This window comes from Pagrus major, chromosome 9 (genome assembly GCF_040436345.1).
Source record: "Pagrus major chromosome 9, Pma_NU_1.0".
Classification (NCBI taxonomy): Eukaryota; Metazoa; Chordata; class Actinopteri; order Spariformes; family Sparidae; genus Pagrus; species Pagrus major.
The window spans coordinates 21,272,821-21,300,569 of record NC_133223.1 but is presented as its reverse complement, the minus strand read 5'-3'; the positions used below and the strand labels follow the sequence as shown (position 1 = coordinate 21,300,569).

Sequence of the window (27,749 nt, the reverse complement as noted above, 5' to 3'; positions counted from 1 at the left end):
TTGCAGCTGTATGTTGCTCAACTGTCTGTATCCAGCTCTGTGGGGGGAGAGAAAAAAGGGAGTGATGCATTTTGGGTTAAATTCATTGCGCATTTATGAATCAGAACATCTGCATGTCACATGGCTGATTTTAAGAAAAGAACAGGTTATTGTAAGTCCAGATGTTGGAGCAGTCGTTTGTCATTTTTTTTTATTGGCTGAAATAGACGAATAAGCTACCTGTTGTCTCCCGGTCGCTCTCATGGAGTTTTAAAAAAACATTGAGCAAATAGGTTGGGCTTTGGAGAATGTGGAGGAGAATGCCGTGAGGATCCCACTCCACCCACCTCACATAATGGATGTTTTAACCCCGTCGCTGAGATTTTGCGAGAGAGTCATGTGAATCAGCACCTCCACCTCCACCACCACCACCACCACACCAACACAAGCGCACATACAGTGGACTACACAGCTCATGTTAAAGAACAGGTTTTCTGTCAGAGATAATATGTGGCATTAGCCTGTTGAGTAGGAGCAGTGATGGGGGGGAGTCCCATTAGTCTCTGGAGGTAGAATAATAAAGAAACTTGCATCATCCCTGTATACACAACTGGCTGCAGCAGCAGGACAGGACACACTGTAGGCCTGAGGGAGGGAGAAAAATAAATCAAAAGTATTTGTTTACTGGTTTATTGGGATGTTCAAAACAACAGCAGTGAGTCACCACCCATCATATCATCTCTTATTTTTCACTGCAGCCCATTTCCTCACTTGATGCTGATGATGATGGTGATAATGAAGCGCAGGACGGATCCGGAGAGGATACCGGGAGCCTAGGGATGACATCCACATAATCTTGCTCAATGTGGATTTCGATGCCACGGCGAAGGATGGGCCCTCTCCTCTCGGCCGCCTTCGTCCTCCTGCTGGCCCTGAGCGCCGTGACTCCGGCCTCGGTGGGTAACCCCGAGGATTACGCCGCGGACGAGGCGGAGCGGAGCGCCGGAGAAAACATCGTCTTCGATGACTACCGGGGGAAAGGATGCGTGGACGACAGTGGCTTCGTCTACAAACTCGGGGAGCGCTTCTACCCGGGACACTCGAACTGTCCGTGCGTGTGCACGGAGGACGGGCCCGTGTGCGACCAGCCCGAGTGCCCCAAACTTCACCCCAAGTGCACCAAAGTGGAGCACAACGGATGCTGCCCCGAGTGCAAGGAGGTTAAAAACTTTTGCGAGTACCGAGGGAAAACGTATAAAATACTGGAAGAATTCAAGGTAAGCTCTTTTCAAACATTATTTCTTGCATTTTTTTTTTTTTTTTTACATTCAGATGCGTCAACTTAGAAATAAACCAAAGTCATGGCAGAAGTCTAGACCTTGATAATATGAACTTGCCTCATGCAGTAGAAGGAACATGTATATGTTTTTCTTTCTCCTGGCATTGATATTTCCTTTTTTGAGTTTAATGATAAAACAGTTTAGATCACATTTAAGGGCTGTAGTAACTGATGCTCATGAGTTGGGTCCATCTTGCCAGGTTGATTCAGTCGGTCAAAGTCAGAAAGTCTGGATGCCACTAAAGGAACCATCTTACATGGCAGTCTGTCTGGGCTACCCTGTCACATACACACAGGAATGTGAACAACCCATAACTAGACATGCATGTTCGTAAAAAGTGATCAATGTCAATAAAATCAAATATGAAATGAGATCTAAGGTCATGATGGTGTCATTTTGGCAGCAGCGATGTCTCAGGGGGACAGAGGCCGGTCTTAAAGGCGCAGTATGTAAGAATTGGCCATCTGTCCGATTCATACTCCAAACAAATAGGGGGCAGCAAGGTAATTGCTAACTGCGACTAACTGTAGCTGCTGTTAGCCAGTAAGCATGGTTAGCCGTGCAGCTAGCGGTCGTATCAGTTGACTCTGCTCAGACTGGGAGCTCAAAGCACTGGGGGAGTGTTGGTGTTGTTTTATATCAGACTAACATCCTAGAAGGGGCTAGCTGGTGAGCATGCTAACTTCAAAAGATATCTTTGCAACATAATGCAGAGACGTCTTTGACATAATGTCAGAACCTTTTTCTTCACATCCTGTTGATCATTTTAGTTCATTTTTGAATGTTTTCAACAAAAATAACCCGTCTGTTTTCATTCCTTTAAGGTTATGGCGACTGAGTATAGGAATAATAATAGTAATTGTGTAAGACCTTCAGAGCGTGAAACTGTGATATTTTCCCAGATGGCTCATACCGTGGAAATCTCACGCCTTCGCGACCCTGTTTTGTTGTTGCAACTTGTTGACAGAATCCAGTGTGTAAATATTGTTCAACAAAATGCAAAATACAGGTCAACAGCAGCGTTGACCTGAGGTGGGGGGTTGGTAGGGTTCGGGTTAGCGAGGCTCTCAGTTAGTGTGAATATGTATCGATTCCTGGCATACTGTAAAAATATCATGAAAATGTGTTTATTGGCCAAGGGCACAAAGATGGCTGCCACCCAGAGTGATGTCATCCCCCCCCCCTCCCTGCACCCATCAACTGAACACTCACCCAGCATTACTAAACTGACAGATGCTATAACCGTATTTTTAATGCTTTGATTTGTGGACACTGAGTCACTGCTGGCATATTCAGTTTCCCTGTGTCTCCTGCAAAGGGAGCGCTGTTTTTACCCATCAGACCAGTGTCTCAGCGGTTGTTATGGAGCATGACAGTACCGTCTGATTTGAAATGACACCATGAGCATGACAACAGCAGTCTGTGTTTAAACTGTTGCTGCCCATGAGGAAACCTCCTCATTCACATTTCTCACATGTGGATCGGGGCTATAAGTGATTGAGACACGATATGACACAATGCAGCCTAAACAATGGTGTAGCTCTATTGTTAATCATGGCACTTGTTCGTGTCTTTGCGAATAAATATCAGCAACCAGTTAAGATTAGCATGTCCATTGTAGTTGCATCAGCCTAATGCTACAAATCTCTGAGGGCAAACCTCTTTTAAGTATTGGATCTGTCGTGATTTCCTGGTTGCTTTTCTTATCATTTTTTTATACCTGAATTTTTTTTTTTTCTGGATTTAGCTATTACATGCTTTGACATCATATTAGAGGTAGCAAAACCTACATTTTCAAGCCAGCAAATTGGTATTAGGATGACATTGCCAATTTTCTCTTTGGCTTATTTCATCAGTTTTTCCCCGTTTAAAATATTGGATTCACAATCCGAGAGCGACCCTTTAAGTAATCAGTTCCTCCAATCTGTTGTAGAAAAGTTTAAATGTCAGTGGAGAAGAGCACCTCTCACACATCTATTGTGCACAACCAACTTGAAATGACAGTCACTCCAGAAATAAATGAGTACTTGAAACTAAGCCTTAAAAAGCATCTTCAAGATCAACTATCATTGTGAGTGTTCACCATGATAGAGATACCAGAGATCAAATAGTGTGTAAATCCAAGCAAGAAAGCAATTAAACAAATATGCAATGTTACGTCTATACAGGAAACCTACGTACAACCATTTTATAGCTTTTACAAAACATTTCATTTCAGCATTTTAAAGAAAGTTCATCTAAAACAACAGAGAATTGACAAATTGTCAATTTTGAGCATGCTATTTCATTATAAGCCCTTTTCTTCTTCTATTAGGAGCTTGGACATTTCATGCCTCTAGTCTTGTAGAGATACATTAGCCTGTAAATATTGCAAATAATTCATATTTGAAGTATGAAACCAGGAAACAGGGGTTAGACTTGTACTTTGTTTTGTGATCAATAAGTCATAAAAAAAAGACTCCAAGGCACACTGTTTTGCTCTCTTTTTATAAAAAAGTATCAGATATTATTTTCATGTTGTGCAAATCTGCAAAATCTTCAAAGCCAACGTTTGACAACTGGATACTGCGACAGTATAGTGTATATAAATTGTTGACGCTTCTCTTTTTGTGTCCACTTGAAGGCATCAGAACAAGCTGTAAAGATGACCTCGACATATGAAGTCCACCTGTAGTCTTTATGGTGAAGGTGTTTACACATCCAGCAGACATTAGCATTCATTTGGACTCATGTTTCCAGCCACGTGATGAATGTCAGTCCAGTATTCACTCTCTGTTAGCTATGTTTTTGGTCTCTACCATCTCCAGGGGAGATATCTGGCTCTAAATGCTCAACCAGCTCTTCGCTACTTTTATCTGTTGGCTGTTTAGTGCTGCATAGGTAATATTAAGTTGGTTTAACAGAGCTTTTTTGCTAGAAACTGCTGTCTGGTGCAGCTTGGTATGAGTTTAAAGGCCCAGCACATAGGATTTAGTGGTATCTAGCAGTGACGTGGCAAATTGCAACCAACTGAGATCCCTGTTTTCTCAACCTCCTCTACAGTGGCAGCAAAAAAATGTAGAAACTGCGAAAAATGTTGAAACGTGGTGGTGCAAAATGTCTGACTCCATGGAGGAGAACAAAAACACAACAATTCTTAGTTTCAGGTGATTACATACTAATGAAATTTTAGAAAAATGGAAATTAAAAAAAAGTATCATCCCTTTTTTGCTAATAGATCCCCATAAATCACATACACACTGGACTGATGACTAAAAGATTAACACTGCAGGCCGTTAAACCAATACAATTTGCTCAAAGGTGCCAAAATGTTCCATAGAGTAAAGGGGGGCTGCAGAGTCTGTGATCATTTTCTGTGGATGTGTCACTTCAAGCAACTCCTTTTGTGTTACACAAAATTATTCAACCCATTATTGATACAGTATAAAGATATTGGTTAGTGTTGCTTCAAAGTTAGGGAAATGTAAAGGCTAACTACTAGTATCAGAGGAACATGAACCTGGGTACACAACACTAACAATGCCCGTATGCAAACTTAAATCAATGTTTAGATAAAAATCATAACTTGACTCAGTTAGTTATCAGTATGAGGAAACACTGTATGTCTCGTTGTCTCCTTCTCTTTACCTGCCATGCAACGCTTCAGCACAAAGTTTTGTAATCTCGGTGTAATTGTTTCCGTTTGGTTTCATGACTTCAGGGCAAAGCAGAGAAAGATGTAGGAACGTGTTGCACCTGTGAATATTAGCATTTCATGTCACTGAAACAAATTGAAGCAGGCAGGGGGTGACACAGTGAGTTCAGCCAAATAAAATGCAAACAAGCATCATCATTAACCATTCATGTGCATTCTGTGGAAATTTTTGAGAAATCAGACAAAAAAACAACAACAAAAAACCAGACAGAAAAAGCTAGGAATGTGCTGCAATTTTTTTAATTGCTTCATATTTTCATCTGCCTTTTAGTGCATTCAGCTGGATGAGCATCAAGTCACAGCATTCTGATTTCGGATTGTTAAAAGGAATTTTATGCCTCTATTAGGGGGTGCTGAAATAATTGATTAACTGATCAGTCAATTGACATAAAGATGAATCAACAACAATTGAGATGCAATTAATCACTTGGGGCATTCATCAAAGAAGAAAGTCCAATTTCTGCTTTTCTGTGTTTAATGAGTCAAAGACAACACGCACATCATTTGCTTTGACTCCTTTTTTGTGCTGCCATGAATCAAATCCCCAGAAAATCTAATTCCAGTGAAAAATAATTAATTCCCCCTCCACACACTTTTCACCCCTGCATTGACACCTTTTTTATAAAAGGTCGTCACTTCGGTCAAAAAGAGCTTTCTCAAGACTCAAGACTCACAAACTGGCATAGTTCTTAATAACAGTCCACAATTACATGACTGTCGCAGCACGTTCTCACTCCCAACTCGTCAAATACAGCAGCGTGGTTGGCTCGGTGACCTTAAGCTACAAACTATGATGCTCTAGCAACCCCTCTAGCATCAGTTATTTACTTTATTTTTTTACACAAAGGGCTCCACAAGTTAGCTCAGACTATACATAGAACAATACGTAATATACAACGTCCAGTTACACTTTCATAACAAGGCATACTGACAAAAACACATAGGACATATTATGACATTTAGAATGTTGTTGTTATTATTATTATTATTATTATTATTATTATTATTATTATTATTATTATGTTATCAAAAGGTCAAAGTTTAGTTAGGGTTAGGAACTAAAACAACTTGATGAAGTTTAGGAACCAATACTACTCGGTAAGGTCTAGGCTAAAAAACTACTTGGTTAGTGTTAGCCACTGACCAGGCTGCTGTATTTGACATGTTGGGAGTGAGAACAAGCTTGATGATCCACAAGTGTGTTGGAGGTGTTTCCACATGCAAAAAAATCACCAATTCAAGATTGTCCTACAGTACAAGTCATACAATAGCTATGATCCCTGACACCTTTCATACTATATACATGAGAAATGGGTCAACTTCATAGCATATAATGTATTTTATTTTAAAATGAATGCCTTTGGGATATAAAGAGTTAATTGGACGAAACAAGCAATTTGAAGAATTTACCTAGGGCTCTGAAAAAAATGATTGAACAATCAAGAAATTGATCATGAAAATATCAAACATACATTATGAATTGGCACATCAGGATTAGAGTGACACAGTGTTGTTGTTAATAAGGGGCATGTGAGATCAGCCCATTTAAAATCTATGTACTTAATCTGTACTGATTGGTGTGTTTGCACGTCAGGCAGCATCAAGCTCAGTCCTGCATTGGGATGCGAGCCCACAGCTTTTGTAAGGGCCGCCGTGAGTGCATAAACCTTGCAGTTTGATGTGAGATCAAGTCCATCAATAGTGCGGCTCACCCTCCTGCTAACCTTGACTGGAAGGAGAGGGAAGGACATTTCTTCGTACTTGAGGAGGGGGAAAAAACCTTCATTCGTTCTTATTGATTATCTCAGTGAAAATGACATGACAGAAGGAGAGAAGAACTCTGTTGTGCAAGATGATCCCCCTCCCCTATCGAAGACCACACACCTAACTCTAACGTCTCAGTCCACATCCTGCAGGAAGGTTGGGTCTCTTCAGCGAGTGCATGAAAGCTTCGGAACCCTGCAGTGTTCAAGGAAATCAAAGGTCGCCACTATCTGGTATACAGACCCTGTTTAGAGATGGCGACAGGTTAACCTTTGGTGTGGGCCTCATGGCATTTCCTTTGCGGTGATTGTGCGACTGCTAAAGGTTTGCATTTATATTCAGTAGCAGATGATGGAAAGAAATGCAGAGACACAGCATCTTGGAATGAGATGTTGTCAGTATGGAGCCTCTGGGTTGCTTGGATGTGTGAGTTAAAATGAATAATTGATCGATGTATATTTAGTTTGTCATCAAGCAACTCTTGGTTAAGTTTCCTGTTTCATTATGCTGAAAATCTCACCATGCAATAGGTCAGTCATTGTCATGCAAGTGGTATTAGGCAGTCACGACGCAGCTGACTGCGGTGCAATGTCAGTAGTTGAATCTAATGCTGGTATAACTCATGCATCAGCAACCTAGTATACATTTCCCAGTACCAACTTGTCCACTTAAATTTTTACTTTTAGCAACATCATATTTAATACAATGTAGATTTTCTACCAGTGGGTGTATTTTCTACTCTTGTTTTCTTAGTCCTGCCACTCAACCTCAGTAGGTGTTTCACCTACAGGGTTCCCCATCAGATGAGGAAGGGACCAGTGCCCCCAGCACGGCTGCCGGCGTGCCTCTGGCCTCAGCGCAGCTGCAATCAAGAACCAGGAGCTATAGGGTGAGTTCAGATCCCAGATCGTCAGGCTAGGGCTGGGATGTGAACTCAAATGTGAACAATCCCGTCCGTGCTTCCTGCGATCCCCCCTAGGGAAGGGATGCAGAGTTGAAAAAGGGGGGAGGGCTCTGACATTTTCAGTGACAAAGGTACACACAATCAGACTATCTTGAATAGTTTCTAATTTAGAGAAAAGTGATGTTAATTGCTTAATTTGGAAGTAAAACTTGCAGCCTTAATACTTTCATTTCTACGCACCTTTCCTTAAATCCCCAGAAGACAGGTACTAATCTATCCTGTGCAGTGCAGCTAAGGCTTATGACTGAGTTGAGGCAATTTCATTTCCAGAGAAAAACATATTTCTTATTACCACTCTGCACTTATAATAGATATAAATGATATAATATACTTAGTAATTTCCCAATTTTTCTTAACTTTTAATTGTTCTTTCAATACAACAAAAGTCTTTGCAGAAATTGATGTACCGTAATTACTGAAACGTACTGATGGAGCACATGTACAGTCACAACAATGAATTTAAAACAGCACATACACAGCGCCGCCTACACATTGCACACAACAGTAATTAGTGACTCTGCTTTTCAGCTCTGACACCTATGAGACAAAACAGCCATAAAAGCTGTAAAAATGATTGCTCAAATTGATTTTCCTATCCAATTTGCCAGAGGCAACAAAGGTCCTAATTAGAAGACGTTATTAAGCGCAAACAATTAGGCCACAAAGAGTTTGAAAAGAAGTTTTTTCTGGTCTGAACTACCTTAAAGTACCCTTGTTCAAGTATCAGGGGTGTTTTAGCATCCAACTCTTGCCTCCTCTTTCTCTCTCTCTGTATTTCCTGACCACCAGTAAAATATTGTTTTGTCTTGGTCAACAGCAGCATGCAGTTTGACTGTCAGCCCATTCCCATCACTCCCATTAACCGCATGGGTGAGGTTCATGTGACCCTGTTGTGCAGCCTTCAAGCATTTCACATTACCATTTGCCCCACTGAAGGTTATTTGACTATTCATTGCTTCCCAGCCCCGTCTCCATTTGTCTCAGAGCGGGATTGAAAGGCATGACAGCCGATTCACTCTAATACCCGGCCAATAAGACGATGACAACAGGAGACTTTTTCTTCACCAAAACATCTGGCAGCACGTCTAAATGTGGTGCTGGTGCTCCATTTTCTTTTGTGTGTCTGGGCTAAGCCATGACTGATCCTCTTCATGGTAGACCTCACACAAAAGGACGCACAAGAGCACCGGGCACTGCTGAATACGTTGACGGACTGTAGTAGTTTTTTTTTTTTCAAATGGCATTTTTAATATACTCATGCCTATGAGGCACTAAGGCACCAGCCATAGCAGGCTTCCACCTCAGCTGCTTTACAGGTCAATCCGCCAGATTGACCAACAGAAAAATGCCACGTCTGCTCTGAAATGATTTCTTTTTAAAGGCCACTTGTGTTAGAGAATAAACACCGTTAGTCCTCTACTTTGTGTTTCACAGTTCTATGCAATTGGTAAACCACAATTGTCTGGACTAAGTTCAAAGCTCTTCACATAGTTCTCTTTACGGTCATGCAGCCCAGCTCGACAATTCATTTCACATTCAGAATGCATGAATGCAGCACTTCATACACATCTCCGAATCAACCCTTCTGAAGCAAACATGGACAACATTACTCAGCCAAGAGTAACACGGTGTCACTCTTACACAATAACCCTAGAAACAGGACAACAGGTAGCATTACAGTATGTATCACTATTTTAATTAAAGTGTCTTTTATTCATGTTTTTTTTTCCATATTTGCACAGAGTAATTCAAAATTCACAAAATGAGACTAATTACGTAACACAATACAAAACTATACATAGTCACTATACATATGTATTGGATAGCTACGGATATAATAATACAACGGTGTTAGTCAACCCTGTCTACTCTCATCAACATCACACATTACATGGGAGGGAATGTTTTTGCATGCGCGATCCTTCCCTAACAATCATCTGCAGATGTGTCCAGACATCCATAACATCTGGTCACATGAGCAATGGTCAACTTTTGACCTTTCCGACTTTCCACGATGAAAAGAATTCCAGTATGGAGTTGAGGAATGGAGAGTAAAGACTGTAAACCACTCTGTGACTGGAAGAGAATGGTGTAACGCCACATCATCCCAAGCAATGACACTTTCCTCTTTCCTCAGCTGCCACAGGTCTGTCATAGGGGTCATCAGAGACTGGAAATAAGCACTCAGTGTTGAATTTCATACTTGGGATTCTATTTCTTTATGGCTTTTTAGATAAAGATGTGAATGTAACAAATTGCAGTTTGATTTACAGTGATTTAACGTTGAACATAAAACGGACAGTAAGTAAACATGCCAAAAGTAGTGTAAATACACAGTTTTGGCAGTACAATCGTTAGAATAGATGTTGGAAATGTACGTTTCTGCAAACCACTGAAATCAAATCTTTACATTTCTTTACATTGCAGATTTACATTGCTTTGATTCATTTAATTTTCTAATTTATGTTGTGAAAATGCTGCACTTATGATCAGGTTAGGTTTATGCAAAAAAAAATCGCAAGATCATGTTTTGGTTTAAAATACCTGCTTTGGTCACAAACACAGCTGGAAATTGTCCAGTAGAGTCACACTCACAAATGTTGAAACGTAGTCTTGAACTGTGGTCAGTGGCTTGGCAGCCTTCCTGCCTGTAACTCCGTCACCATCCCCTTTACCTACTAATGCGATAGTCAGGTCACATGTAATGTAAACATGTAATAACTTGACACCCACATATGTAAATGTATCATTGGTTTGCAGAAACGATAGCTGGCCATTTTACCCTGGCGACTGGGCTGGTTTGAAAGATGTGGTCACTGAATGAATTTTGTGATGAAGCAATGCAAGCACTCTGTTGTGCCAACAGCGTGAAAGGTTTTGAAAAAGTGACCTTGACAAATGCGTGTTTGTAACGTTACGGTCTGTAATGGATGAAATGATGCCTGTGATATCGAGACATACCTTTGGAGGAGAAAACTCAACATTGCATACAGTATGTCAAGAAGCCAGCTGACTTTTACTATCATCAGTTAGTTTGACAATAATAAATATGAATGTGAGCAACAACAAAGCCAAGTCTTAGTTTTCATCTTCCTAGCTTGCGCTCATTTTCAAAAATATCGATTGCATCGCCTCAAACCAAATGAGTAATATATGTTAATGCTGATGTTGAATTAAATTCCGATTTATTCCTACAATCTACCAGCAGCCACTATTTGAGGCAAAGCATTTTGCTCAGAAAAACAAATGAAAGGTTTAGCAGACTTAGTCCTGCATCACTAATTTGCACTCTAAGGACTATATGATGTCTAATCGTCTCCTTCTCTATCCTCTTAAGATAGTAATATGCCTTATAGGGAGAAAAGGGAAACAGAATCTGTGCCATATGCAGACTGGAGTAAAACTGTGTCTAATTATTCCCTTTGTTATGTTTTAGAGGAATGTCCTTGCTGCATGTTTGGCAGCTGATCAAATATTAATCCAAAGTGGTGTTAGCTGGATCCTTACCATCCACTTAACTAATTGTCCTGCTGCTACAGAAAATTCATGTTTGTGCTGTGCTTTTACCCATAATTAGACACTTCAGACTAACATGTAATCGACCATCCACTGCTAAGTAAAGGCTCCGTTGAGGACAGGAACGTCATATTGCTTTTATTAGCAGAGAAAAGCCGTAATAAATATTAGATGGATGCTTTTGTGTTGACCCTGCCTGTTGCTGCTTTTGTTAAGAAGGTCATCAGACATGAACCGTGCAGAGAGATTTGATCAGTCGCACATTAACTTCGACACAGGTATCCTGGTTTGAAGTGTTAAGCGTTGCAAATTATCATAACTTGGATATGAATTTGTACACACCTTGAAAAACCTGGCTACTCAATCCCTTTTACATATCATTGCAGCAATATCCAGGTGTCCGTTTGTCTACATCAATGCAGGTCTGTCTGACTCCACCACATCCAGCCGTTCTCATTTCTACACCAGCTGAGCTCTCTCAACATTTAAGAATGAGTCAATTTTTTTGTTTCTGGCTGCAAGGAGCCTGCTACATTCTGCTTTTAGTTGTATCCATTTTATTAGCAGTAATAAAGGATGAGAGCAACAACACAGCATTAAGAGAGTCAGAATTTTGTTTTCAGACTTGTATTTAGAAAATACATCGAATTCAAGGCAATATGGAGTTCTTAGGGCATCGCCTCTTTTTGCCACAGGTGGTGGTGCGGGGGTTAAAAATAAACACGAAAGTGCCTTCTTTGATGCCTGAGGTGGATAACACATGATAAAGTGCCCTCTAGGGTGCCCTTCCAGTGGACAAAAACATGGTGAAGTACCCTCTCTTCACCACTAATATATCACAACATTCTGCGCGCTGGTGCCCTACCGCACACAGCCGGCGATTTTTTTCGCCCCTGCCCGTCGAACCTCCTGAGTCCGCCACTGTTTTTAGCGTTCTTCATAATGGCTGGAAATAAAGTAACATTTGTTCAGCAGGTCAGTCAAAGGTTGTTTGCTGCAAAGAAGGAAGCCCTTCATATTAAGGAGTGAGTCTCCTCTTTGAGACGATCTTAGCATCCAGGGGTATCACCACTGTACACCTTCAAAACCTTCACCAGGTTCTCCAATCATGTGTAGCTTGTTCTTATCATGACATCCATGTCCAAGTCTGAATGCTAGGAATGATTTTAGCCGACTTCCGCTCCACTATTACTATAACTGTTCTATTACTCCACTACATTTATTTGATAATGTTAGCTACTAGTTACTTTGCAGATTGCATGCTGCATCAGATCCAAAGTAGTGCATTTTTTATAATCTTTTATTTTGTCTGAAACCGTATTTAAAAAAAAAAAACAATAAACCCTGATTCTGAGAAAACGCTGAATATTGGATCGAATAATTTGCCACGCCTAAAATCGGTTGACCCATAGTATAGAGTGTATACATCCATCTAAATATATGCACAATTTTACTTGTATTTTTGTATTTCAGAAAATTAATTTTGATACTTAAGTACATTTATCAGATACTGTAAGACTAGAAAGCATCATTACGTAGAAATTGGCATTTTGTGAGATTTGAAGCCCCCCACAGTTTCTGAGTGCAACACCACTGTCATAAATACAAATCCCAGGACTGTCGGATGTAATGAAGGTGCCAACTACAGACAAAACTAATTACATCATAACAATGTTATGTGTTGAAAACTTGTACGTTGAAGTAAACATGTATGTAACGCTGTGATCCTACCCTCTCACTGAAGTTACATAGTGCAGAAACAAGTGATAGGTGGGCGGAGTGGCTGAGACAGAGACACCATTCACCCTGTTACAAGACACTGTACCATCACAATAATTTTGAAGCTGCTATTTTAGGGTAAAAAAGTTACATAATGTTGCTTTAACACGATATCTTTACTTTTATTAAAGTCTGACGTCTGAGTTCTTTATACAACTTAGGTTAGGGGTGCTTATCCAGGTTTCTGTTTACATGAAAACTAAATAATTCATTCCGAAAGATCATAACAGGGATATGAGTGTGCATGTAAACACACTAAGTTAGTTTGGACCCCCATTTAAAGACTGCAATAAACACACAAGCTCATTACTGCAAACTGCCATCGCCTCAATTCCCTGACGAGACGTATTTATTATTACCCAACATAATCTTTACTGAACGTGGGTTTCTGCTGCTGGAATTGTCAATATAAAGTGAGGTGTGTAATTGCTGTTATATGTTGCCCAAGGTTATAGTACTTCATCTTCACTCATGGACAACAGAGCTAAGTGAGCTTTATATATCTAATTACTGATACCAAGACCAAGCCAAATATCGCAGCTGGAGAAATGAGCAGAGTTAAAAAAGCTGAACTGCAGCCATGACATCATGAATGGAGACACAGCAGCTTATATGTACCACCGCTGGCCCTGAATCCCACCTCGCCTGCCCCCGACTGATTAAGTCTGTCACAATGCAGTACATCGTCCATATGTATGAGATAACGCCGCTACATTTCTGTATGATCGCTATAGAGGACTATAGGTGTGTTTAACTCTTGCTGGGGTATGTTAAGTGTCTGGTGACAGCTGCTTGTGTGGGTAGAACATGAGAGGAATTTGTGGTAAAGCTCTATATTATGGTACAACCTGATTCTTCCCAACTTATAGTGTAATTGTTTGTACTAATGATGTACCAGTAAAGTACTGACACATACTTGTAGGTAAAATGGAATGAGTATTTTTTAACTACCATGTACCCATTTTAATGTGAGTATGACCTTCCTTGAGAGCTGCACACAAACTACAAGTGAACGGTAGATGACACTTTTTCTGTAGTTTGGAATTTTGGCATTCCCTTCACAGCACTTTTGAGCCAAGCTAAGCACAAATACATTGAATTTTCAAGTATGAGGTTGCAGTTTAGTTATTAGTCACAAGGGATAATTGGAACCTGTATATCCAGAATGTGTTATTTTGAAAAATGATGAAATGAGTAACCAGCTGTGATTAACGACTAAATATAGCATGATACAGAAATGGCTGTATCTCATAACTACAAGGATGATATCAAGTGTTTGGTACCATTGGATTCAGAACAAATCCAATTTCAATAATATGTGCTTCGATCCAGTGTCAATCTGATATCCCATGTGATATTAACGTTGAACTCACTTTTTAGGGTTTTTTAAAGAAAATTATTTTTTATTTATTATTATTATTCTTTAATGAAACCAAAGCTGTAGTCCAGAAAATCAAAAGGAAGGTAATTAACACGCCACCGAGTGGTATCCTCCAGTAACACGCGTAGTGTAGGCAAGTATATGAACAACGTGTGGTTCGAAAGCAAGTATATCTCCTTGCCTCAGGAAAAAACACAGGCTTAAATACACAGGAATGACAGGAAGTGGAAAGTAAAACATGACACATGAAGATATAATCTACAAAATAAGAAAAAATTATCAAACTAAAAATCCATATGACATTAAGGCCATGATAAATATGTGAAATCAAACATTTTGATATTTTGTCTTGACAGGTTTTACGGCAATTTTTTTGTTTCCACGTATAACAGAAACAATTCTGTGGATAATTTCCTTAACATGCTAAATAATGTTGCTAGTCATTGATGGGTTAGGTCTGCTCTGTCCTCAATGCAAGTTGATTGTGATCATTTTTGTTTGTTGCCTTCACTGTTCTTGACATTTACAGTCTGACAGGACACAAAATTGATCGTTTTCAACAACTGCATCATCATAAGAAAGCTTTTCTTACTCACTAAACCTGAACCACCTCGGGCCTCTGAAGTCCCCTGTAAGTGCAATGCTGTGTTTCGTACTGTTGGCAGACTCACAATACTATTTTCCAATTTTTTGGACTTGGACCTTTGTTCCAAAGTAAAAACACATATGTATGCCATATTATTTTTGGTATTATTTTTAAAATAAATCACAGCAGATTTATAAAAGGCTACATGGAATTCATCAAAACCTCCAGCTTTGTTGTCTCAGTATGTCATACTGTACCCCATAATGATATAATAGATCATTTCCCACAGTTCCCACATTGTAAAGCCTTATTCCCCAACTTAAGCGATACTGGTGCACCATCAGTAGCAAAAAATTTGACTGTATTAAAAAGAATACTGAATTTCTAATGAGGGCAGAGTAAAGTTTTCAAAGTGTGGGTACCATCTATGAGTGCGCTCACAAGTCTATCATTTCAGTGCAGCGCCACTAAAAAAGAAAGGGCCTCGAGAAGTGCTCTACATCAGGGAGCAGCAGCTCTAAAATATGCAACAGACACAATGAATGAGCAGACAAAATCGATCATCATTAACATCACTAGGAATGTGAATCTTTTAAAGCAGAGACACAGAGCACAGCTTTTACACCAGAACACAAATAGGCGACAGACACTTCAGCACAGAAATGGAGTCGCTGTTCCTGATCTTATTAAAAAAATCTGATTTTTAACTAAGTATTCTGACAACTTTTGGTGCCCCTTTAGAAACTTCACATCCAATAAATAGCTTCACATCCAAGTTTTTAATCCCGGCAGGCAGCTGTCTGACATATCAGAGGAAGTTGCGTCTGATAAACAGGAAATATTCTGGGAAAGTCTTAAGTTCATGTCTGAACTGTCTCTGCTCTGATCCCGGCTCTACAGTTAAACAGTCATTTCAACATGATCTTGTGGATCTCATTCTACATTTTGATTGTTTTAACCTCAGGAAGTATGAGCACAATCAGAAAATGGGTTATGTATTCACTTTCATTTCTAGTGTCCCTCTCCCTCTCTCTTAATGTTGCTCATATTCAATTTGTGGCTGCAGTGCATCCAGACTGCCATGAATTCCATTAGAAAATACAAGCCTGACCACTTCCCATTTGGTGCCTCTTAATGCGTCCTGGCAAAATTGGCTGATAAAAGTCGAATTAAAGCATCCAGTATTGCTACAGCCCTTTCACTGGTCTCTGCTGGATTATAAACAGTGGATCTTCTTCTTCTTGTTGCTGCTGCTACAGTTCAGTTGTATGAGACTAGAGCTAAACAGTCTGTGTTTAAAAGCAATAGTTTGACTGATGTTGATACCACTCTCATGCTGTCTGGAACCAGCAGCTGGTTAGCTAAGCTTAGTTTAAAGACAAGGAGGTAAAGCTAGCCTGGCTCTGTCTGTGCACCTCTGTAGGTCACTAATTAAGACATAATTTCAAGTGTGTTGTTATTTTGCTCATGTTTCATGTGTTTTTAAGGCTCGTTTCATTTAATCTGTATGTCAATTAAATAATTTAATTGCGTTGCATTAATCTTATCCTAGATTTATGATGGACTGGAGCTTCTGACTGAGGTTAGTAACAGATTAATGTTTGTAAATTAGCCAGGTGGCAAAAGTACACACATTCTTTACTCAAGTAAAAGTAAGAAAGTACAGGCTCTGAAATGTACTCAGTATAAAAGTAAAAAGTATCCCTCTGAAGGACATTTCTGTACAAAGCTAACTATACCTCACCTCATATTAATATAATTCTAAGACTATTTAACTTAAAGGGAGGATCATTAGGATTTGTCCGAGCTAAGGAAGATAGTTGATTGTTGAGTCTCATTTCCAGGACGTCAATTACCTAGCTTGAAATCAGTCTTGTGATGTTGGGAATGTTGGCGATGACGCAAAAAATAAAAATGACTGAATGAATTCCCCTCAAATGCATTAAGACTAAAGTAATGCACCTGTCAGAAAGATATTTGTGTTCAAATGTAGGGAGTAAAAGTCAAAAGTTGTCAGAAAAATACATGCTCAAGTAAAGTACAGATACCAGAAAAGTCTGCATAAGTACACCTACAAAGTATTTGTACTCTGTTACTTCCCGCCTCTGAAGTTAGCTAAACTGTGATAATACCATGAACATACCAACTCTGAGCCCATTAGCTAAATTATGTCACCTACAGGTTTTGATATGGCGACCAGGCGTTAGGTAGATTAGCTCTGTGTTGAATGCATTATTTGAAGTTTTTCTGCAGTTTTCTGATAGCCATAATGTATACCTTTGTTGTTTAATAGCTAAAGGTTACTTCATAGCATAATTAATAATCAGAGGTGGTTTGTGCAAATTTCATTTGAATATGTTATCACATATCCATGACATTGGCCGTTGTTAGAACTGTCAATCATCCTAAATCTGCCTCAGATCAAACAAAAGTAAGATAGAAGAAATGAGTGATACAGATTTTTGTAATAATCTCCAGGGACACGCCTTGAGCACTGTAAAGTACACCTTTAATCATGTTTCAATACTGTTGGGAGACCAACAGCAAATATATAAATGTGCCCGTTTGTAAAAATCAGCCATTAGCCTGTTCTCTGAGGTGCGTGTTTTCATTTTGTAAAGGCATTTCTTCATCAAAGGTCATACGGCGTATATATGCTGAGTTTGAATCTGCTTGTCTGTGCATCTCCCATAGACTTTAACTGAACTGGCACAATTCGGTGATGTAATGTGATGTCCCTTCCTTCTTTCAGAGGTTCCTCGGTTTTGACCAGGAACCTCCTGCCTCTGCTGGTTACCTAGCAACTAAGCAAACAACATATGACATGTCAGTGTAATTAGTGAGCTTCAGAAATGCTGGTAGACCTTTGGACAGCTGTTTCCATTTTCATACGTGTTCAGCTTTAGAGTGGTATTAATATTCTCACTTAACCCTCAGTTGAACTATTGCTTTAAATGTATTCAGTGCATAGCAATGCTTTTTTATCATAAAGTAAATCACTTCAACAACATTCAAGAGTCAAAATTTGCTCACAAAGTAGCTTTGAATATATAAATGTCGTCTGCGTCAGTTTGTGAACATTGGTCAAATGAAAAACTCACAGTTTATTGTCCGAAACATTTTGTGTGCTCGCTGTTGCTGCTCTCCACATACATTGACCTACCCGACCAGAAAAAAAAACAATATTTTATCAAATGTAAACTGTGAGAAGGTTATCAGAAATGAAACACTTCTACCCTCCAAGGTTAGCACTGAGTAGACAGAGCAGAGAGGCCCCTTCTATGATGAGCAGAAAGAAAAATCTAATATGATGAACAGTTGACCTTTCGTGATTTGGAAACAGTTTGTATTTTTCCACTCCATGTAATTGCATTACAGTTCATTTTCCGGTCAAGAGACTTTGTAAAGATAGAGTCAAGTATGAGGCAGCAGCAGCAGCAGCAGCAGCAGAGAGAGCTGCATAGCACTGATTTACATGTTGCAGAGGTGGTAAGATAAGCCTCTGAACTGTTTCCTGAGGCCGACCGCAGCAGGATGCAGCAAAACACTAAATATCAAGAAGTCTATAGACTGCCTTATAGGTTATTCCTTGTGATTTGATTCAGTCCGCTACAGGCTCTGTTTGTTAAGAGGCAAGTGGCCTAATATAACTGCCTTTGTGAATAATTTATTAACTTGCAGCTTTGTTTATGAAGACAGGATGCGATGCATAGAACAGTAACATTTTAATTGGGAAACACCCGCTAAATATGCACATAGGAACAGGCTGTTTCTTCAGAGTATCATGCAGAGCCTAGGTGAAACCTTCTGAATCATCTAACCCCGATTCCCTGTCTCTCTTCCACCTCTCTGCCCACAGCCGTCACCCTGTGAATGGTGCCGCTGCGAACCAAATAATGAGGTGCACTGTGTGGTGTCCGACTGCGCCGTCCCAGAGTGTGTCAACCCTGTGTACGAGCCGGAGCAATGCTGCCCCATCTGTAAAAACGGTAAACACTCATCTTCTCTGGAATTCAACGCACACTCCTTCGAAGTCATTAAATTTTCATTAAACCAATGACAGAAAGTTTATCTGTATATCGCCATTTGATGGCCGCGCCTTTAGAGGATTAGGATGTAATTGATGTTTTATGAATTAAAATTATTACCTTGGGCCCGTTGGACACTAATGAGCAGTACTAGTTTTAATTATAAATGACACACTAAGCAGAGTAAACATTAGCCCATTGATTAAAGGCATGGTAGGAGGGACTAATGGGTCCTCGGAGAGCCTTTTATCTCCCAGTGCCCTGACGCCCTTGTCACACACAGCCAATCCCTAAATTAGAATTATAGGATTCCAATGGTTCATTGGCTATTTACAAGGCGAGGTGGGAGATTTCCCTTAATAATTTGAGAGCCGAAAGAGCTGGCAAAGTTTTCCTTTCCTGGTTAACAATAGGATGTACTCTCATGATTATATGCCTTGTTATTGCATTGCAGTCTTCTCATTATGTTGGGTGTCAACCAAAAATAGAGAAATTGTTCTGTTGAAAAGAGGCAAAGAAAAATATCCTCAAATATTTCCTTTCAAGCTGCGGTTGACCTATAAATATGAAGAAAGGAATTTAGTTTGAGGCGGCTGCTAAATGGCTATTTCGCCACAACTACCCACATTTTCCCTCACACTATCTCTCATTTCCTCCTTATCCCCCCCTTGCTTGCTTGCTTTCTTTTCTTTCAACACACAAACACCCACACTAACAAGGCTGCAGAAGCTTCTAGGAGAGAGCTAATCCAGGCTGACAGGACACAGTGACACCCTTGGCATTTCAGGGTAGGCCTGCCGTTTCCAGGCTCCCCAAGGGTGCCTGGTCAGGCTCTGGCAGACAGATAAATCTCTATGGGAGTGGATGGCTGAGGGCTGTTGAGAAAGGACAATGAGGAATGCTGTTTAGCTCTCATTTCTGGCCAAGGGACAGGGGACTGTGAAAGGAAGACATCCACTTATGTGCTGTGTTAGACATGCAATTAGTGGAAGACAGTCAGACGTTTGTCTTTTACTTTACCTGCTGCAAGCGTTTCAAATAATTATGCAAAATGAGCACGACACTTAAAATGTTGTGCACCAGCCTTTTCTCACCAGGGGAGGATTTTATGAAGCAGACATGAACAGCAGGTTTATAGTGTGGTGTTTGCGATGTCTGTTGAACCACAGACCACTCACTTTACTTTATTCAGTCAACAATCACGTTAGCAGCTGAATGCGAAAATTAGCATGAAAACCCGTTCGCAATGATAATGCTAACGAGCTGAGATGACATTATTGATCCCACAGAAGGGCAGTGTTGCCAGATTGGTTCGATGTTTTTCAGTCCAAAAACAAAACAACAATATTATCTATAATGAACAATCAAATTAATTCATTAACAATAGCAACAGTTTTGTGGTTCATCACAATTTTTTTAATAATAGAACAACAGCTCAAATGTTCACAAGAACAATAGAACACAGACAGGAGGCTGCACGATCCAATTGGCAAAATAGATGTGTACGTTTCTGCAAACAACAGATACTGTATGTTGAGAGTTTATGTTTGTGTGGGTTCCATTTTTAGTTTTATGTGCTCACAGTGTTGTGCTTATGGTCCGGTTAGGTTTAGGCACAAAAAACACTTGGTAAGGGTGAGGAAAACATCATGTCTTAATTGGCTCACAAAAAAAACCACGCCGGAGATGTTCCGACTTCTCATCAAAGTCCCATTGTGTTGAGGTCTCTTTAAAAATATCCAGGGGTGCCAAGCTTAACCGTTGAAACCCTGTGGCTCTTCTTCAAAGATATCCAGTGGTTTCACACAAACACAGTCTTAAAATGCGGTCTCTAGCTGGGCAGCCTTCTCGCTTAAAGGTGCTGTTTGTAAGAAAAGTTGATTTTTGAGTCTCATTCCCAACTCGTCAAATAAGAAGCTCTGGGTTTCCCAACACGTCAAAAACTGATGCTTTGGGGTGGTGGCCCAACTGTCCTACAATCCCAACGCGTCAGTTTTTGACGAGTTAGGAATGAAACTCAAAAATTAAAAGTCATAAACATGTCATGTGAATGTGATATGTATTGTAAAAATGTCAATATGGTATGAAGTCTGTGACAGATACAAATGTCAAGGTATCAGTGGTTATTTATCAGTATATTCTGGCAACTGGGCATAGGCTATATCGTGCATATATAATGCAACAATAAAAGTATTTTCAGTTCCTGCCTTAGAAATAAAGAAATAATAAATGGACAGGTCAAATAAATAAATAATTATTATTTAATTGTCAACAGTAACATTTCATTTTCTAGCTTTACTGTCACATCTTCCACACAAAACGTGTGCATTTTCCAGAGACGAAGGAGCTTTATGGATTACCGACTGTCTGCTGGGTTACTCTCATTAGACACAGTGGCGTGGTTTAATGGGCTGTAGCGTCTGTAGACAATCGTTACCGCAGAGGAAGTTCAGATGTAGTATCTCCACACAGCAAGAAAAGCTTTTGGTTTGTATTAATTTCAAAACCAATCAGAAACATGAAGGCAAGGCAAAGGCTGATACATTATTGAGGTTTTGCACATTGTTAATTAGCTCCCATTAATCATTGATGTGGTGATCTGGAGGTTAAAATACCACTCAATACTTGGGTTACAATGAGACCAAATTTGGTTAATTAGTGAATATTTTGAACAGGATTAATGACGTTATTTCAATTTAAGGCCGGTCCTTACCGAAATTCCAGCATCTAAAAAACATTTCAGCTACAAGTACTCTGGTTGTAACCTTGATAATTGGGTGTCTTTTTAACCAACAAATCACAAACCTTCTGTCAAAGCCTTCCATTACTAGGATTTCAGCTTGTGAGCTTCGAGGAGTTTCACCCTGAAAAACAGCAACAGAGAGCAGAAAGCTGCACAATGGAACAGTCAGCGGAGTGGAAGTGCTTATCTCTGCGCTCCACGTTCATTGAGTCCGACTTATTCAGCTCTAATCTTTATCATGAATTATATACTGTAAATTCATCAGGGGATACATGTAATTGCATAATTGTCATGAGGAAAATGGTAATGAGAGGTAGTGTGAAAACGGCCAGTGTTTCGCCAGCATGATAGGATTAAACCATTTATAGATCTGCCATGTCTTATCTGTCTGAAGGCTGTCATTGTGGTTTTTAAACAGACGTATCATAGAGTAGCAGTGTCACAGAGCTGTTAAGTAACATTCAGACACTGTATTTTATGGACAAGTTGCAGGTTTTTTTTCATGCATTAGAGGTTTTTGGCAGGTGAGTTTTTATGGAAGTCTTTTTTTTACCTCTAGGCAAGAACATTAATAGAATTTGAGCCAAATAGACTGTAATGAGCCCTAATATGCATTCACTCCTCAAAGCAGGGAAAGTATGATGTGCTGAGACAGTTTTTGACGCAGGACAAACATTTTCTGACTTCCCCAAACTTTACAGGCCATGAATTGATCACAGGTGACAGTGTGTCCTTCGAACGGTGACAGGTAGCTGGAAACTGTGTCCTTGTGGCTTCAAATCTATCCGGCTATAAACAATCACACTTGGCAGCAGCGCCAGTCACCCTCTTCCCTCATCTACCTCCACCGAGTTTGTCCTGTAACCTGTGCCAGCTGTCCAGAGGCAGATCAATGAGAGTTAAGACTTGGCATGCGCTCTCAATGTCTCCTCTAAGCTCAGATCAAAGGGGTTTTTATCAGGTCCAAATAGAGCATGGGGCTCCACCATGCAGAGGCAAAGGATGGGACGACTAGGTAGCCAACAGCTCCCTTTGTCAGTGTCACATGGAGATGTATGGCCTCCTGCACCTTATTTTCACTCATAAACACTGCAGCAAATGGAACCAAATCCCACCTGAAGCAGAAGCTTGTAAAATACTGTGAGTTACTGGCCAACCCTATTACTTATCTTTATGAGGCTATTAAATACTTGGTTGGGGCTTGGTAAAAGTCATGGTCTTGGTAAAATATTGAAAAGGTCGTGCTTTTTCAATATTTAACCAAGACCTTGATCTTTACCTTACCCTATATTCAATCGCTTTGGCTGCCTAGACCTTACCATAAAAAAGTAATTAATAAATCCAACTAAAAGGCCTTTTTCACAGCAGTTATTCTGACTTGTCAAAATGGGAAAAGCACAGTAGTTACTAATAACATCAACAATGGCTCTGTTCTGTTCAAGTGTCCCAGTAAGTCATGACAGTGTGACACTAAGCCAGCATGAACAAAGCAGGTCCCCGAAAACTGAAGCAGCTAAATGGAATTAAGCAATCATTAATTCTATTATAATTTATAATGAAACTCCTGTGCTTTCCACACTTTGACATGTCAAAATATCTATTGTGGATAAAAGGTTTTACTGCTAATGTTTCTAATAAAGCTCTTTTTTTAGGTGTCTGAGTTGAAAGTTTTGTGGTGTTTTAAAAAAAAAACACAGATTTGTAGTGTTGATTTGGGTTGAAGCTTTAATGACATCAATCTGCATAAGGATGAATAATCTCTAGGCAGAAATGTTCTGGTTACCCATTTGTAGACATTTGTAGTCTGAGTAATGTTGACCATATGTGGAGAGCAAAAGAGGTGGAACGCATGGCCGAAATCTGCAAAACCCAAATTTAGCTTTTTATTAGTTTTCTAAAAATGTATCTACATTTATATACAGATATCTGTTGACAGAGATTATTTAAGTGGAGAGTTGGGTAACACTTTACTAGAAGGGATAGAAGGTTTTGAGTAGTTACTTGGGAACAAATAAGGAACTCTCTGCTAGTTAACCATTACTTAATGAGTAACTTCTAATTCAAGTTTTTAGAGAAGCTGATGATTAGTTAATGATTAATTGATTAAGAAAACAAGTGAGGGACAAATCAAGATGATCTTGATAATTGATGAATTGTTAATAAGTACTTCCCTAATAATTCCTAAGGGGGACTAAGTAATAGTTAATGATCAGTTACTGGAGAACAGACTGGGAGATACTATATTAATGAATCATTAGGTAATGATTAGTTCATAAATATCTGTGAACCACTTTCTTCAACTTTTTAATTACTTATTACTTAAATATTAGTTACTGCTTTTATGTAGTGATGCATTATTCTGATCAGTTACTAATTAGTCCCTTATTCCTTCACCATTATCTTCTGCAATCACTTACCCTTTTTTCAAGTAAAGTGGTGCATCATACTGAGTAGTTACTGAGTAATCAATCATTAGTTCATGAGTATTATGAAGTATTATTATGAATATTCATAATATTATGCTGCTGTGTTGTATAAGCGTAGGGAATCTGACCAATTGTTGTTATCTCATCACTTACCAGTTGAGTAGCAACTAAAAAGTTAATGGACAATGAAAATCTTGAGGGAAATTGGGGTCATATTTTGAGGTAAAACTACATATTTGATAACCCATTGGCTTACACTAGCTTTCAGCAGCTTCCTAGCTAACATTACCATTTGGCCGCTGTGTTAATATGGTCAATTATAAGTTAGATCCTTAGTTTGTTCCTCATTTGTTTCCTAGTTACTACTCAAAATGTTTGGTTCATTATTGTAAAGTGTTACCAAGATTTTCCCTTAACTCCAGTTCCATCCTCGCATCTCATAATAACCGATGGATGGATTCGAAAAATGGACTTGGGTTAACTACCAAAACAAAGTGTGGCTGCTTATTATTATGTAAGGCTCCTAGGAGGGCATCTAAGAAGCTCAGATAAACCGTTTTTCATAACAGATATTTTGACTTAGAAAAGTTAGAAAAGCCCAAGGCGGTGTTGAGCCAGTATGCATAATACCAGCACCAGGAGACTGAAGCAGCTAAATGGAATTCAGTCGTTCCTCATTTCATTATTTACACCTGTCCCTTCCCTACTCTGACATGTCAAAATGTCTTCCATGTAAAAGTCCTATACTGTGCCGAAGTTGAGTAATTGTGCAGATATGTATCCCTGAATCTCCTCAGTTTGACTGACTCTCCTGTGTCACATTTACATTGCTAGCATTATATTAGCCTGTACTAAATCAAATTCACTGGGAGACTAAGATGTCCATGAATATTAGCCGTGAAAGCTACTATGTCTTCAAGAGTTATGAGACATATGAGGTTTTTATGACCGCTCGTAGAGGAGTCTTGAATTTAGCAGGTTTTACAGTAGCGAGAGCAATCCAAAGTCACCGTCACACCAATTGAGCTGCTGATTGCTTCATTTAAATGATTAAAACTGGTGCGAATTCCTGGCACCTCCTGGCTCCTCTGTCACAAGACGTAGAGGAAGACGTACACCGCCTCAAATCGCCCCCGGCCAGGAGAAACAAATTGGATATAATATCCATGTGGTATTTACCAATAATGAATGTACCGCAAACGCACCGGTGTTTTTGGCTTCTCGAGCACAAATCCTGAAATGTTCCCAGGTTGCTCCGTCTCTCTATCTGTTAAGATGATCAAACACAAAGGTATGATGTATTCCAGTGGTACACAATCAAACACGTTTTCGAATGAAAGGAATCTTAACAACAAGAAGGGATCCGCACAAGTAAATCCTACAGTGTTTTAAGGATAAATCAGATGTCAAAATTAATCTTGAGTTCTTTATTGTTTTGGAAGTCAGTGCAGTCAGTGTGTGGAAAGAAACCATGTAAGGAATTGCTAAGGAGTTCTGTGGCCTTTTCAGACAGACTGAAGTGATTAACACCATCCTCCCTACTGCTTTTCAAAGCAGCTTTCTCTCTCTCTTCCTCTGTCTCTCTCTGTACTCCAGCCTCTCTATACTGCCAAGCCAGCGCCTGGCAGGCTTCTCTGCTCGCGGCGCATTAGGATGCAAAGCGCTCCATGTCGAGGGAGAAGGGGAGACTAACAAAAGCGCTTTAGTGTTGCAAAAACAAGCCCATCGGTGCATGCCCGTGAAAAGATCTGTACGTCTGCTCTGACTCCCTCTAACTCCCTGCAGCTCTCTGCATCACTCCACCACCCCTCCGAAAAGAGAAGCTCTCCAGAGAGCCACATCCATTTCTAGTCGTTCTCATTCCTTCTTTCCTGTCTTTTCTTCCCTTCCTTCCCCTCCCTTCCCATGCGACAGGTCCAAATTGCTTTGCTGGAACAACGATCATCCCAGCCGGAATTGAAGTAAAGGTGGACGACTGCACCATCTGCCGCTGCCACAACGGAGACTGGTGGAAGCCGGCGCAGTGCTTGCGGCGGGAGTGCCTCAACGGCCAGTCGTTGTCATAGAGAGACTCCACCGGGGATGGTGGAAAAGCTCAGGCAAGGCCCTGCCTACTGCACCATTTTGTATGATTGACAGGGCAGGAGCACAATTCCTAAGCAACCTGAGACAGCATAGTATCGAAGAGATGCTCTCACAAGCTTCACACAAATAGAAATTTAGCCACTGGGAAGAAGACGGAACTTGTCTCATGGCTGTTTCCACCCTACAGTTTTAATCGTCCTATATATTTTCAGAAGTTGACTTGCTTGACTTGCTGCTCTCAACACGAAAAAGTTTCTAAGCTCCTTGAACTCTTTCCTAACCATTGGCAATGTTGAATTGCTCACGTTGATTTCTGTCTGTATGTCATCTTGCTTGTTGTACTCGTCTGTCACAGTCACGCAGGTGTTGTAAAATTCCAAAAGCAGGAAAAACAAACCGTAAGCACACTTAACAGCGCTTATTTTTGTCATACGGAGATCGACACCGGTGAAAGCACTGCAAAGGTGTGCGCTTGAGTTCCACAGCTTCACTCGAAGAGCTCGTTTACAAGATGCACATCACACATAAATGTTTGTGTCTTCATAAGACTTTAAGACTTTTTACCGCTATGGCAGGAACTCACCTCTAACACTTAGACAATGCTACTGTCAATTTTATAAACTGCTCTAAAACCCCAGAACGCTGAGTTTATTCATGAACATACCATGGTTTGGAGTCATGTGTCTATATAGTATCAGCACAGGCAGAGTAAGTTCTGCAGAATTAGCTGGAAGGCAGGAAAAGTGGTAGCCGGCAACTTTGAGAAGGAAAATTCTGCAACACTGCATCAAAACAACGACTTCGGGCAGCCCCCTTTCCGGCTTTAATTGTAGTTATTGTTTTCTCTCAGAGGTCCATATCCTCCAAAATATTCCCACTAACTAACTCCTTGAACTTGTTATCAAAGCAATTAGCGAGCCAAGAGCAGCCTGCTTTAATTTCCCTTAATCAAGGAGTATTCTGTGATAAATCATCCAGCTGGGTGCTTGGCGCTGCCGCAGCCTGCATGCTGGGAACACTCTACAAGAACCAGCAGACAAAAGGAGGGAATCTGCATATGTCTGAATGCTTTTTCACGCGCACATTGTCCATGTGAGCATTTACACAAGCACGCCACTCATCCCGCAATCTCGTAGCCACAGTTTGTTGATCTGCACCCACCCAAGCACTTAAACCTATAAGGCTTGTTAGGATACAAAGCTGTTGCGTTATCCCACAGCTATAGATTACGTAATAAATTTTAAGTCCCTCCCCTCCCTAATATGTTGGAATAGCTCTTGCAGTGTGGTGGCTATAACACGGAGACAGGCTAATATATTGCCTTGATATTTTCCCAGAGCAGAGTGATCCTCAAGTGGTCCAATCTTAAAAGAAAAAAGCAGCCAACCAGACCCCAAAACACGATATTTTTGAGATGATAAATACTAGTCATTAATTCAAAGGTGAATTCCAGTAAGCTCACGC

The 27,749-nt window shown here is 40.1% G+C and overlaps 1 protein-coding gene across 1 annotated transcript; it reads left to right on the top strand.

Annotated features, from left to right (window-relative positions):
• Positions 1 to 842: 842 nt before the first annotated feature.
• vwc2l (von Willebrand factor C domain containing 2 like) lies at positions 843 to 26,266 on the top strand. Its single transcript, XM_073473032.1, has 3 exons — positions 843 to 1,256; positions 18,863 to 18,992; positions 26,115 to 26,266. Exons 1-3 carry the CDS (start codon positions 843 to 845, stop codon positions 26,264 to 26,266), a joined length of 696 nt encoding a protein of 231 aa, XP_073329133.1.
• Positions 26,267 to 27,749: the final 1,483 nt, after the last annotated feature.

What these genes read in the sequence shown, in the direction of transcription:
- vwc2l (XM_073473032.1), top strand. Translation starts at nt 843, where the DNA reads ATGTGGATTTCGATGCCACGGCGAAGGATGGGCCCTCTCCTCTCGGCC. An exon ending in AAATACTGGAAGAATTCAAG is followed by an intron (nt 1,257 to 18,862) that starts GTAAGCTCTTTT and finishes CTCTGCCCACAG; the next exon opens with CCGTCACCCTGTGAATGGTG. An exon ending in CTGCCCCATCTGTAAAAACG is followed by an intron (nt 18,993 to 26,114) that starts GTAAACACTCAT and finishes CCCATGCGACAG; the next exon opens with GTCCAAATTGCTTTGCTGGA.